The sequence below is a fragment of the Electrophorus electricus genome, chromosome 5 (genome assembly GCF_041902795.1).
Source record: "Electrophorus electricus isolate QZ-2024a chromosome 5, ASM4190279v1, whole genome shotgun sequence".
NCBI classification, from domain to species: domain Eukaryota; kingdom Metazoa; phylum Chordata; class Actinopteri; order Gymnotiformes; family Gymnotidae; genus Electrophorus; species Electrophorus electricus.
This window is the reverse complement of record NC_137501.1, coordinates 8,440,139-8,453,785: the sequence shown is the minus strand read 5'-3', so window position 1 is coordinate 8,453,785 and position 13,647 is coordinate 8,440,139. Positions and strand designations below refer to the sequence as shown.

The 13,647-nt window shown below is 44.9% G+C and overlaps 1 protein-coding gene across 1 annotated transcript in view; it reads right to left on the bottom strand.

The window, feature by feature from the left end:
• dapk1 (death-associated protein kinase 1) overlaps positions 1–13,268 on the bottom strand; it is a 45,373-nt gene extending 32,105 nt beyond the window's left edge. Inside the window, exons 1-2 of the mRNA XM_035529680.2 lie at positions 13,069–13,268; positions 12,356–12,529 (exon numbers count right to left, since the gene is read on the bottom strand). Coding sequence (XP_035385573.1) covers positions 12,356–12,417 — 62 coding nt within the window. The 5' untranslated portion in view covers positions 12,418–12,529; positions 13,069–13,268. The remainder of the gene's footprint in view (positions 1–12,355; positions 12,530–13,068) is intronic.
• Between the last annotated feature and the right edge of the window lie 379 nt (positions 13,269–13,647).

The window sequence follows — 13,647 nt, the reverse complement described above, 5'->3', positions numbered from 1 at the left end:
CGGAGTCACCGCTGCCAGGCCTACGGAAACTCGGGGGGGGGGGGGGGGGGGGGTGTTGGGGGGGGGGGGTTGAGGGGTGCTGCTAGCTACCCGGAGGGGCAGAATTACAACTGCGAGGACGATGACGTGATCCTGCATTGCTGAGAGGAGACAGCTCTTATTCCCATTCTAACGCAGGACGCTAGTTGGCTGCGTGATGCTTTAGATACGAGCAAGCACAGAATCGCCCCCCCACCCCCGAGGGACACTCAGGAAGTGTCGTGTGCTCCATCTCGGAGTTTCCCTCCGGAATGAACTCAGCTGGGGAATATATCCAACTGCCGTTAACATTGTTAATTAGCGTTCTGAAACAAAGGAATCGGCTTTTACTCTTCTAGAGAAAGAGGGAAGCAGCAACAGGAGATTTTAACTACCCGACATGCCAGTCTAGGGAATCCTGTTGTCCTATGTTACTTTTCAGGGATGGGGCTTCCAAGTTTTTTTTTGGTTGGAGAGGGAAACTTGAGCTTGGCCGATGGGATAGGTGGGTGTGTGTGTGGCTGGATGGGAGGGAGGGACGGAGTGATCAGAACAGCCTGTGTTTCCCCTCACTGCTGTGCTGCTTTCTGTGTACTTGCCAACGGCCTACTCGACTGTGAAGCTGCGCCACAGGTTTACGCTGCTCTGTTTGTGTGTGTGTGTGTTTGTTTGTGGTTAGTAGAAAAAGTACCCTTGTTTACAAGCTGATGAGTTTCCTTGCAGGAACAGGGGTATTTATGGGTTTATTGCACCTGTCTCCTGCCTTCATCTCTGAGCGAAAGCTAACTAATGCAGCTCCTTGTTGCACTCGCACCATTATCCTGGAGGTTCCCAGCGTTGTATACGCAGAACTGACAGGCTGGAAGCTACGTTACACATTAGTACGTCTCTGCACCGAGCGTCACTGAAAACTAGATGACATGGGTGGATCTGTTTCCAAAAAAAAAATAAAAAAGTTGCTTAAAAACTCAAGTGCAGTCGCGAGAAAAGAAAAAAAAGAGAATGGAAAAAAGTAATCACTGCTTCCATCGAAAGCATCGGGTTCCGAAACACTAAACGCGGATAAACACCCTGGGTGGATAAGTTTAGATGTGTTACCGCTACGAGGCGAGGAATTATCGTGTGAAAGCGTATTGCAAGGGGAAAAGAGGAGCTGCAGATGAAAAAGAAGTACAGAATAAACATGCAAACCACAATCCCCCCCACCCAACCAGACCCCACCCCCCCCAGGTCACCATCCAGCAGGACCCGGTGTGCCTTCTGTTCCCGGTCTGCGTGGTGTAAATAATGCTGACAGCACCGGCCGGCTGGCCCTTCTTGGAATGCACAGAGGAAGATGATGCTCTGAATACAGATCCATGGAGACTTGTGAGGTCTGATCTGCCCTTGCCTTGGCTTGCCCTTTCTACTGGACTCGGAACGACATTCTTCCAAACCCCAGTGTCAGCCCAGCCTGGCGCTAACAGGGGGTGCTGGGCATTTGCTCAAAATGTCGCCTTCCGATGTGAAGGCCCAGAATTGTTTTATACAAACGGTCATATACTGCCCGTTATCAACAGTAAAAACGGCTGTGCCCAGGAGCAGCTCCTTCTTACAGAAGGCCACGCAGCAAAGGCAGCGACTCATAGTGTCCAGCCATGCTGCTGCATCTGCAGTCACCTGTGTGGAAAAAAGGTTCCACTTCAAGATACTGAAGAGTCGCATGCTGTCCTTGGGTTGCACAAACTTGTCCAAGGAGCGCAGCCCTTCCTGTGTCAGTGGGATTATTGGGGCTGTAAGTACCCGGATACCGCAAGACTAACATTCTGCTTTGGTCTCCAACCCGCCGGAATCGAAGCCAACCAACCTGCGAGCGTTAAAATCATCGCAGCGTCGCTTGTTATTCTGTTGGAAACGTGTTGGCCCATGACATCAGAGATCAACACAGACTGCTGACTGGGTACACAGGCTGGAGTGTTATCGATTTTTCGACACACACCGACAGGGTGAAGGAGCAGGAACGCTGATGCTAAATAATGGAAGACCACGTATTTTGGCAAGAACTAAAGCACTCCAGCCCAAGACTTGCAGGAGGTGTCAAGTCTATTCAAAGCTACAGACAAAGCGCAGAGTGCTTGCTTAGAAGGATGAGCTTCAGTTCTGCACAGCTGTCTTGCTCATTCAAGTGAATAATTGGACAAGCAGAGAGCTGGCAACAGAAAAACGAATTGTGAGTTCAAATTTTTTTTTATTTTTTTAAGTGAAACACTAAAACTGTCCTATATCTTCAAATTGGAAAAGCATTGAAATAATGCAGTCAGCCGAAAACCAGTGACATATTGCAGATCTGTACAGGCTGTGCTGTGGATGTGACTCGTTCCCCATAGCCACAATCTGGTACACAATTTTTAGCTAAATGCATCCGTGGTGAAGTCATATAGAGCGCATATACCACGCACCATAATTTCAATTTACAAGCTTTTCTACGTATTTGCAAACGTCCTCGATTTCCACCAGTGCTGCTCCGCGTGGTTGCACCCCCCGAGGGGGAGGCTCATTCTCAGGTGTCTGCTAGAAAGTGTTTCTCACTTCACTGGCATTCCAAGGGCTGCATTTTCACCTGGTGCCTCCATGACGTCAGCCGAGCTCAGGAACGCAACCGTGAAACTCTAGAGCTGAAAAACGCTCCTCCTTCCCGCAGTCTTCCCGCCACAGATAACCTATCTAACAGACGTGCACCGGGAACCTTTACGACACGTGGCAAAGCATATTTGTGGCGTCACACAGCTGTTAGGCTGGTTTCAACGAACGGCATTTGCAACGTTAGACGTCCTCGATAAATTAACATGGCAGAAACAGTGCCGAGAGCTGACTCAGTACTCACTAAAATCACTTTCGCTGAGTGGATGTATGCATTTCAGTGCGTGATGTCTTGTAGCCCTTCAAAGCACTATGGTGTTGCAGTATCCAAAGTCCTCTGAGCTTTTAGTGGTTGTTCAGCTTCTGAGATTAGAATCTACTCTTCTAAAGATGAACAATGCAAAGTTCTTGTCAAAGTTTAAAAAGATAAGATTTAAATTCTATATTTATTTCACCCTACTCGTATATAAAAGACAGCGGACTTTGCTACTGTTCAAGACTTGAGACCATACACCCCCCCCCAACAACTGTGGTGTACATTTCATGCCTGCCAGTCGAGTCTGCTAAAAAAAAAACCCAAAAAACTACTGTATAATCAGGCTGCCTGCGTTTCAACCCCTGCTAGCTTTATGACAAAGCAGCTTTTGTGATGGCCTGCCATTGGCTCGTCAGGCTGTTCGGTGGGGTGCCAGCCTGGTTAACACCACGCCGGCCCCCACACTATGTTCAGCAACACCCCAAAACATTACGCACCCAAGTGGTGGATGATAAGCATGCTTAATATCCCAAGCCCCACCCTTGGGATTAACGCTGCCTTTATGCTGCGGGAACAGTGTCCTGCTTGTACACCCCACGTCTTCCGGATCCCTCTTCACATCACCTACTTGCGTCTTTCTCCAGAATGTTAATTAAAAGAGGAAGTTGCTTACTGGCAGCGTACCTCATACAAATGATATCCTTTGCCAAACTACTATCTGCGTGGGTTTCTGAGCCATTGCAGACACAGAGGGTTTAACTTTGGTTTTGACTTTACAATTAAATGAGGTGGGGGGGGGGGGGAGGCGGAGGCACGCCTCACTGCAGTGTCATGCCAAACAGTGGACTGAGCAGGCCCGATCAAACGATCAGGAAGGACGAAGTGAACTTCTCAACCACTACTTCATTACTAGCACTCATGCCGGGATTGCAAGACAAATGTGAAAATCAAACTAAGGGATCTAAGTGGGAGTCATTGTGGCTTTTACGTCCATTTCACGTTTATCATAAATGAACCTCCCCGTTTCAGGCCGCTTCTGAAGGGGCTGCAGGAAGCCTAACTTCCTGCATCGTTATCATCATCATCGCCAGTACAATTCCAGTGTTTGCACAACTACAATGTCTATGCACGTGTTTGTAAAAGGGAAATGGAGTCAGAGGTGTGCACACTTCACACTCTGTGCAACTCCAATTCCACTTTGATCTTATCAGAACATTGTTCCTTGTAATACATCTGGGAGTTGAAAATCATCACACAAGAAAGACACTATAAATATACATTGAAAACACAAATATAAGCAACATAAAAATGTATGAGAACTAGAAACATAGAGGTGAATGCTGAAGGAAAACCTGGGACACTAAAAACTTCACCACGTTCACTTAATAAAGGATTCTCCACTCTAGCTCCAGTGCAATGAATCATCAGACACTTTTCTTGTTAAAAAATGTTAAATGAAAGATTTTCCAGTTTGCAACATCAGGCCTAAAATGCTTAGTAGAATAACGCAGCATAATGTAACTGCAGCAGAAAAACTGATATGTCAGGCAAAAGCTTTCACGTTTTCAGCAGGTTTCCAACGTTGGATTGCTTCTGCTTTTTTGGCTCTGTTGTGTAAGGTGGCTGAGCTGCACACAGGTGTGCTCTTCATAGTTGGTTAACCTATTTAGCTGGAGCCAGAGACCTCTGTCACAAACCTATCTGACAGATACATCTACATGTTGAAGCTCAAATATATAAGTTTAAGAAAACACAAACATAGCATGGTGGGCTGGAAAGAAGAATGCAACAGAGCACTAGATGGTAAAACCAGATTAACCAAAGGTGGGTGGCTACTGCAGTAATGCCAGCAATATGGCACATGACCCAAGTATTAGCTAGGCTAACCATGACAGTGTGTCAAACAGCTATGCTGAAATGATTATAATGATGAAATCATAACAAACAGCTCAAAGCAAAAGAAATATCTACAGCTGTAGAAACATTCTGCAGTTCAATTTATTGCTGTAAAAATGTATAAAAGCTCACGATTTTACAGGCCTCTAATTCTCATCATATTGTGACAAGACATCAAATCAGACAATATCAATGACAGGGCAGCATTCAAAAGTTCTCAGAAATGCGTGGAGTGCTTGTGTCCGGTGTGTGCCCCATAAATGTGAAACCGAATAACACGCGTGGCTGGATCAATAGCTATTTGGACGTTGGAGAGACTGCAAGTTCAAGGCTTCCTCCGTGTCCCGTGAGAGCCACTAACAAGTAAAATCTTTCATCAATAAACGTTAAGCAATTAGCTTTTTTCCTCCATATTGATTTGATGTTTTAATGCTAGACTTTCTGCGTAGGGGAGGACTAATTCGGTGTGTGGCCCCCTCATGGAGAGTCTTCTTTGCGACGTTCTTGTGTTAACTAGCTTTATTTGCATTGAATAAATTGAGACTCACTGCGTATAAGGAACACATTCTAGGTTAACAGCTACGATCCACAAGACACGGTCTTCTCTGTAATGAGCGCGTGCTGTAGCAAGGTTACTTGGCGCGGAACCGTGACGTGTTTTCTGAGGAGCAGCTGCGTTTATGCCGAGGGCCAAACGGTGAGATCGCCCAGTGAACTCCTGCACGTATGGCCTTGCATTCAAAAACAAGATGCCTTTCCTCTTTTTAAATTGATTTTGCCTGTACAAAGAGGTCTGCTGGAAACATTTAGCACAGGCCGAGCCAGCCTTTTCAGCTCGGGGCCAATAGCACCTCCATGCACCAAACATCTGGTAGGACCTGCAGTTGTCTGATATCAGAGACAGCTGGCTAAAGCAGAGCTCTAAACCAAACCCTCCTCTAATTACGCACCCATAGCTAAAGGCAGCGGTAGGGCCCGAGTGTCTGGCCCAGCGGAAGAACCAGGCACATGCGGGAGTCCTTCTGGATGCACAGAATTTGAATTAATAGTTTGTATGTGAGTCACTTTAGTTCATTAGTGGAAAATGAGCGTGGGCGGGCCGGTCAGGGAAAGCGGAGTCGGATCGCGCTAATCCGCGTGCTCGAGCTGCGCCGATTATGCAACAGCCTCGCCGTACCGGAGTAACCAAGGAAACGGCGCTGCAGCGCGCGTAGAGCACATGCACACCGGTGCTCCCGCAGAAGACGTTTAGTGGGATTTACGAGCGGTTTGCCTGGAGCTCTGCGCACGGAAGCAGCAGGAGATGATCGCTAATGCTACTTAGGAGGGAAGGGAAGGGAAGGGAAGGGAAGGGAGGGGAGGGGGTGTGTGCGCACTCACTTTCCTCCTATTCATCTCTGCAATGGATGCCACCTGCACCTTTTTACCAGCAGTGATAACGCCCAACTAAAATGCCCCTTTACTGTGAAACCAGAAGTCCCTTTAATGTCGCCATTAAACTGCTTACGTGGCTCTCGATTTATCTATTTTTGCAGACAAACAGCCTTTTTCCAGGAAGTGAAACTGATTTGAAGCACGCTGCTCAGTTGTATATTAACCCTTCGCGAAGCTGACCTGCACAATGGGTCACATTAATTGTTTCATTTAGTACTACTCTTGCAATAAAGTAATAAAGCAGTCTTAGTTATAACAGCAGGCTGCTACTCAGTCAGTTGGCAACAAGTTAAATACCTTGTCACTGACTGTGATGTGAGCACGTTGATCAGTCTCTGAGGTTCCTGTTGGGCATTCAGCGAGCTTTCCTCGTGGGCATTCACTGTCTGACACTAGGCAAACAAGCTCTGTCACATGGAAATATCAACTGCTCGGCATTTCATCATAGGTGAGTCATGCTGCATCTAAAATCATAACCCTGCTGCAAGCTTAAGGTCATAAATAAATTTCTCAAGCACAGGTTTAGCGCCACAGTGAGAAGTTTTAAAGGATGTTTCTAGAGCTATGGTCATGTATTAATAACATTAAGCTCGAAAACCTATAGAAAGGAATAGAGGAGGAGGAATGGCATGTTTATCTCCCTACACTTAAACTGGTTTGTCAAGTCTTTTATTTGTTGACTTTGGCCACTGCTTCTAGACACGACAATACGGGAGAATGGAAATGTTTTAATACCAACATTGTATATGTCTTTGCCATATCTTAAAAGTCTCAAAGCTAAGTCATGCAAGACGTATACAAGGCACACATTAAGGAGATGTGGTCGCATTCTTTGATTACCGAGAATGGCACTCAACATATCAGTGGAATGAAATTTGGTCCTTTCTCAGGATTTAAAGCGACAAAAGGCACTTTGTGTGAAAAGGCACTGAGGGCAAGTTAGCCCAACTTTCAGAGATATCGGGCGGGGGGGGCGGACTCTTCCCCAAACACAAGCTCTCAGTTGTAACTTAATCAAACTGGCAGAACTAATTACAAAATTAAAATGTCGTACGCTTTGCGGTTCCAAATGAGTTTAAAGGACCGTTTCGGCTTGCGCAGTAGTTTAGATCCGCACTAATCGAGGAAGATCCCACTGACGAGCAAGTCCAACCGATAGATACCGGAAAATGCCGCAAAAGCATGGCAGTTACCATGGCAACTTATGGGCGGCGATCTAAAGTCTGGCACGGGTCGTGTCGTTAAAGGGCACCTCTAGAGACTGAAACTGACATTAACCTGGTTTCGGGGTGGCCTGCCTACTGTCAAAACATGTCGCCTTCAAAGAGGCCCAAGCTAATTTAGTTGATATACCGCCTGGCAATACGGCAACTTCATAAGCAACTAATCTGAAATAAGAAAAATATTTGAAAATGAGTATCAATAGAACTGTATTAGATATATGATTGACACTTATGACAAAAGGGAGACGCGATTATGTAGTGCCAGTGAAAGAAAGAGCATGAGAAGTCTGAATTCCTAATTCTTTATCACTAACGGTAGCTTAGCAACAACATTAACACAGAGAGAGAAGCTTCCTGCCTGAGAAACTGTGATCGCGCGACATGTTCACGCAGATCTATTTATTTAATAAATCAGTCAGCGGACGTGTTTGCTGCATAGCCTCCAAGCAGGCTACTACCTCACGTGAAGGCGAGAGGACGTCAGCTGCGTTTGCAATTACAAGGGCGATTCATCATTTACTGTCACGGAAAATAATAGTGTAAGAGGGGAGCCTATTTCCTATCATTCACGGTTTCTGGCAGCGTTTCGTGTTGGGGTCCGACAAATCGAGAACGTAATTCAGACAATAAAAAAAGCACAGCTGCGCAGCATGTTATTTTCAGGAATCCTATACGGAAATGCGCCATCAAACGCGCACGATGATCATGTCAAGAAACAGGCGCGTATGCATGCATGGGTGTCGCGTGAACACATTAACCCATATCTTGCGTCAGTATGTCGCAGAACACTGTGCAGCACCAATGCAGCGCTAGAGGGGTGTGCCTGAAGACATATGACCGTACCAACGAGGCTTTTTGCTTGTTATTGAAATTCCCTTTTAAATATACTATGGTTGTGCATGTTGGCATGTTTGTATTTGACATGCTCAAGTTGTCATTGCAGACCACCAACATGCATCATGTAGTCTCTCAACACACACACACACACACAGTAACAGCAACTAAGATCGCATGAGTCCCTTTGTGACCGGACTTGCCATTAATCACAGTAGACTGGAGCCTGGGACAATGGTCTTAGTCCTTTTGATTAGACTGTCAGTTTACACTGCCAGCACGCCCAGAAGCAAATAAACAGACGTTATAACAGGGGTGTTGGATTAAATGGATTTAGGAAACTTGAGTTCCTGTTTGTCTGTAATCAGCTGCAGTAAATGCACACTATCTAGAGAGCCAGGCATAGACTGCTGGATTGACTGGCGACAGAAAGAATAGGATGTTAGAATCGGGAGGGGGTTGCAGTGCATCTTGGCAAGCCCTCCCAACAAAAAAAGCAAGGAAGAAGATTGGTTTCTCTCCCTCTCCTGCTTTCTCTCCCTAGTATTAGGCATGCTTGGCTAGCTAGAGCTTACCCTTCACACTGGACTTATCTCGCAGGACACATACTTATTTCTCTGACACACTCTTCATCTCGCGTTCTCTCTCCCTCTCTCTCTTACTCACTCACACACACACAGATCAGAGAAGGCTTTACTACCAGACTCTAACACTAGCACATTAGTTACTCAGAAGTCAGTGGAATCAGGTAAACCAATAAATGATTAACCATCCCATTACACTCTCTGATTAGTGAAATACTGAGTGTAACCTTCTACATTTACAGCATTTGGCAGACCCTATTATCCAGAGCAACTTACATAGTTCTCAGTATCACAAGGTGTGTGCTGCCTGGGAATCAAACCCATGACTTACCTGTTCTATATTCTACAATTCTACATGTTGAACATGCTACACATGTAATGGTCAGAAGAGACCTCGGGGCACACTTTCCACAGACCCACAATCAAGCAAATAAATGTTTAACTCACCAGCCTGTAAAACATCTACAAAAAAAAAGAGCCTATGCAGGCGTCTCTGTAGTGGGCTGTGTATACTCCAGAACTCACTAACAGGACCGCTCCAAGTGGTGTCCTGGGCCTATGCATGTTTATTAGGGGATGGGCGTTTCCCTTCATGCACCATTGTGCCATTATGGGGGACACTGAAGAACAACAGACAGCCTCTCCCAGGTGACAGCAAGAATGTAGGTCAGACTGCAGAGGAAAACACTATGATATTAAAATATTATGAGGTTGATTAGGCTTTCTCAAGACCCATCATTGCCAACACGGATTTAGGAGAGAGTACCTGACTAAAATCTCTAGTCTGATTGTGGAGACATAGCAGCGCATCACAGTGGCATGACCCCCCCCCCCCCCCAAACTTTTTTGTAGGGGATCAGGGGTTACCTGTCATTTGAAGGGCTTAGTGGAGATTTCAGACTTCACACCTAAGTGCAGCTGTTAATGCACTGTACCACTTAAGAACTTCTATGTTTGTAACACCTGTCATATTACATGACTTTCCACAAAGGCCTAGAATGAGATTCTCCTGAATGGAATTTATTCAGAACATCATAAGTATGAATATGTTCAAAACAAATGTTTCTGAAGATAATGAATGGAGGTATATTTAAATGGAGACAAATGTATCATGTAGATACATTTAAATGATATCTATGGTCCATAATAGGTCATTGAAGGCCAGTCTGTTGATGCATATTGTAGAACACTGCACAGGACACAGTTCAGCCCTCACACAGTTCAGGTGAGAGTGGAATTAAAAGGTAATGAGAACCCATGACAACCAGTGTGTCCAGCCACTTTGATTTAGTCCAGGTAGGCCAACTTCTTTTGCCGTGACACTTTCAGCTTCGCGTACGTTCACATTCAAATGACAGGATGTGTTGTGTAATAAGATCAATAACTGCTAGTGAGAAAACAGGGCCATACCAAAATCAGTTTAGCTGGTTTTAAGATGACAGCTCAACAAAACATGCCTCCCACACAAACACGAACCCCTGTGAAAACTTCACTCTTCCTGCCACCGTCTAATAGCTGTGGTACGCTGATCAGTAGTCAGCACGTCCCAGCTGTAAATCCTGGTGTCGTACGCGAACGTCTGTGGCCCAGAGCCGCAGACGCCCATGCCAACGGCCGTGTCCCCGGCTTCTATTCAGCTGGCCATCCGTGCTTGCCCTGCTGAGGGCTGGGCCATCCAGAGCAGGGCCCATTAGCAGAATAAAGAGGCCCCCTTTATCCCCCAGACTTTCCCCTGGCTGGAGTCTCTTAAAGCCAATATATCGGCCCTGTGTGTTTAACCCTGAAGCCCAACTAGCTCACGAGGAGTCTCTGATGTGGGGCTGTTTAACGCTTCAGTGCTGGCCAGAGGGGGCAGGTCAGGTTTAACCATTTACTCAGCGCATCAAAGACTGGGAGAGGGGTAGGCTGAGCCAATTGGGTGGTGCAAGCAGTTATTAGTGCCTTTTTGGCACTGGGCTTTTGTTTAAATGGTAAGAATCAGGTTTAGGTTTTGCTCTGTGGAGAGCAATAATACTCCTCTGGCTCTATTTTTTTAAGGCCTGTGTCTAACTACGAGGGTAGGAAGCCTCTTTGGACAATGTCACTGATACTCCTGATTTTGAAACATCTGTTTTGCTCAGTATTTTACTGAATGCTCACTTGTCTGCCAGTCACAAAGCAAGAGAAATAAGTTAGCACAGAGATCTATAAATTGATTTTCCCCGTCCAATGGCTGCTTGAGGATATGTATACCAGTGCCACAGTCAATACAGTGCAGTTTCATAAATGTATTAATTTAAAAATAATTTTAGGCATATGTTAAAAAAAAAAGGTTATGTTCTCCAATGCAGAGCAAAAATCAACCTCATCAGCGCACATATCGGTTTTGTCATACAAAATAAGTGTGGGTCTAAGAAACAATCAATAATAATCAATATGCAAATAGATTTGACCAAACCCCATTCATTCGACTTCAGTCAACTTCTAATCAATCTTTATTTAAATAATGCATACTGAACATTTCAACAATAAAATGTTACACCTGGTTTCCCAGCTCTGAGAGAGTGTGAGAGAGCATGCACACGCAAGAGTGAGTTTCTCATTTCTTCCTCACTGTAATCAAATACAGTTTCCATGCTTCTCCATTACAGAACCAATTGAATGCAATAACCAAGGCAGAACAGCATCCTAACACTGCATGTCCACTCCAACACTGGGCCAGTTATGCAGCCAATGCAGCTTAACTGCTATAAGTGTGCATGTTTGAGGACTGAAGATGACAGGAACATCCTCAAGACTCTTTAAACACAAAAAGAGTCAATTCTGTGGCAGCCCACACGATGGGCAGATTCATCTGTGTTGAGCAACACCACCCACATGCCTGGCAGTCAGTGTGAATCTGCATTCTTATGATATTCAGCTGGAAAGCCTCGATCTGCTTCTCGTCACATATGGAATATCCACAGAAATATAACCTACACGATTACACAGCCACAAAGCTCAATTTGCCAAGCAATGCACAAGGTCACATCACCAAATTAAAATGACTGGTGACTAATTATTAGCTAATAGCCAGACAATAAACCCATAATCGATCTGACAGTGAATTAAAATAAAGCGGACTACACAAATTAAAGGTAATCATTTGTGGACTATCATCTTGACAAGTGTAGCTCTGAGTCTGAGCAGTGGACCGTCACATTCATATAACAGACATCGATCAATAAAAGCAGTGGCACAATGCTAGGTTGTAAAATATCAAGGCTCAGTATGACTGTCAGGTAGGAATGGCGTTTAAGCACATGTGCGCTTTGCCCAAGTTCATTTATCAAAACGTAAGGGATGGTGACTATGGCTCTCTACGATGTAGGAGCATTATATGTTAATTTTGAAACACGCTGGTGTGCAGTATTTGTTTAACTTAAAAAAGCACATTAGACATTTTAGTCCACGCCCAGTCGCGGTTGTTGCAGCTCTGAATAATAACGATTTTTAAGCTATTAGCTACGTACCTTCCAAGCTCATCTCCTATATCGTAGTAATCCTCTACATTCTCCTGGTTGAACACGGTCATTGTGCTGGGCGCTTCCTCCTCCCCGGGATTCCCAAATCTGCGCCCACCAATATCAGCAACCCATCACTGTCAGCCTCATGACAGTTTACGGCGAACCCTTCTCATGTTTGTTCTGGTGGGGAAGACACAAAAGGTGAGACGTTTGTGAGTGGAAGTCCTTTAAACGATCAAATAGGTACAGGTTTTATCGGCGTCGGTTACGCCAGCTACCATCTCTTCGGGAATCATTTTCGCCGAGCCACCATGTAGACAACAAAGCTACTTCCATTAAAGGGTTGATGAAAGAGAGGAACATGCATTAAATGTAGTTCGTTTTTTGTGTCAGTTTTATGTTTTTTGAACAGTCAAGGAGTGTAACGTTTTGCGTTGCGGCATTAGTAGGCTACTACTAGAGATGGTGGATGGGTGAGAAACAGCTACTGCTGTAATGTTGCTACGACATTGAACTGCCAACGAAAGAACGAAATGAATTTCTATCGTTGAACCGGTGTTTAACGTTTCTCATCAGTGTTCGGGCTACTCTGTAAGTTTCTTACAATGTTGGCGTTCTCTAAAGTGTAAACTGGGGGAAAAAACAATGAATTGAAAACTGAGCAGAATACGTTCACCTCCGGGTGCCCAATGCATGTCAATAAAAGCGAGCAAAATTACCTTTGAACTTCCGCTGTCTTCAGTGTTCAGGAAACAGGTAAAGTCCACTGTTTTGCGTTAAAAACAACATACCGTTCTCGGGAGACATGGAAACGCAAGGTTGTATGAAATGGGAGGATTGTAACAATGTAGGTGTGTGGCGTTCCCACTGCGGGTAACACCGTGTAATGACACGGTGTCGATTCGTTTCTGTCTGGAGGAGGCGGTGTTCTCCTGTGGTATGGCCCACGCCATGAGTTTACGAACAGGCATTTTAAAAAAAATTTAAAACAGTCCGGCCCTCTCGGTATGTAGTCTGTGCATATGTATATTAGAAATTAGCTTCAATATCTCTTGACAAATAAAAATTAAATACATGAACATCTAGTTACGGTACTGTAAGGTTAACAGTATTAGAGACACAAACTTGTAAACTGCATCTTTATGTGGATTTCTGAGGGGCACTCCTGCCCATGTTAAATATTATTTTATAAGAAGTACTACAGTCCTTTATCCTGGACATAATATCAGGTGCACTTTTTTTCTCATGAAATTCCAAGTTGACAACTCGTGAAAACCTATTTACGTATCCACGCGTTC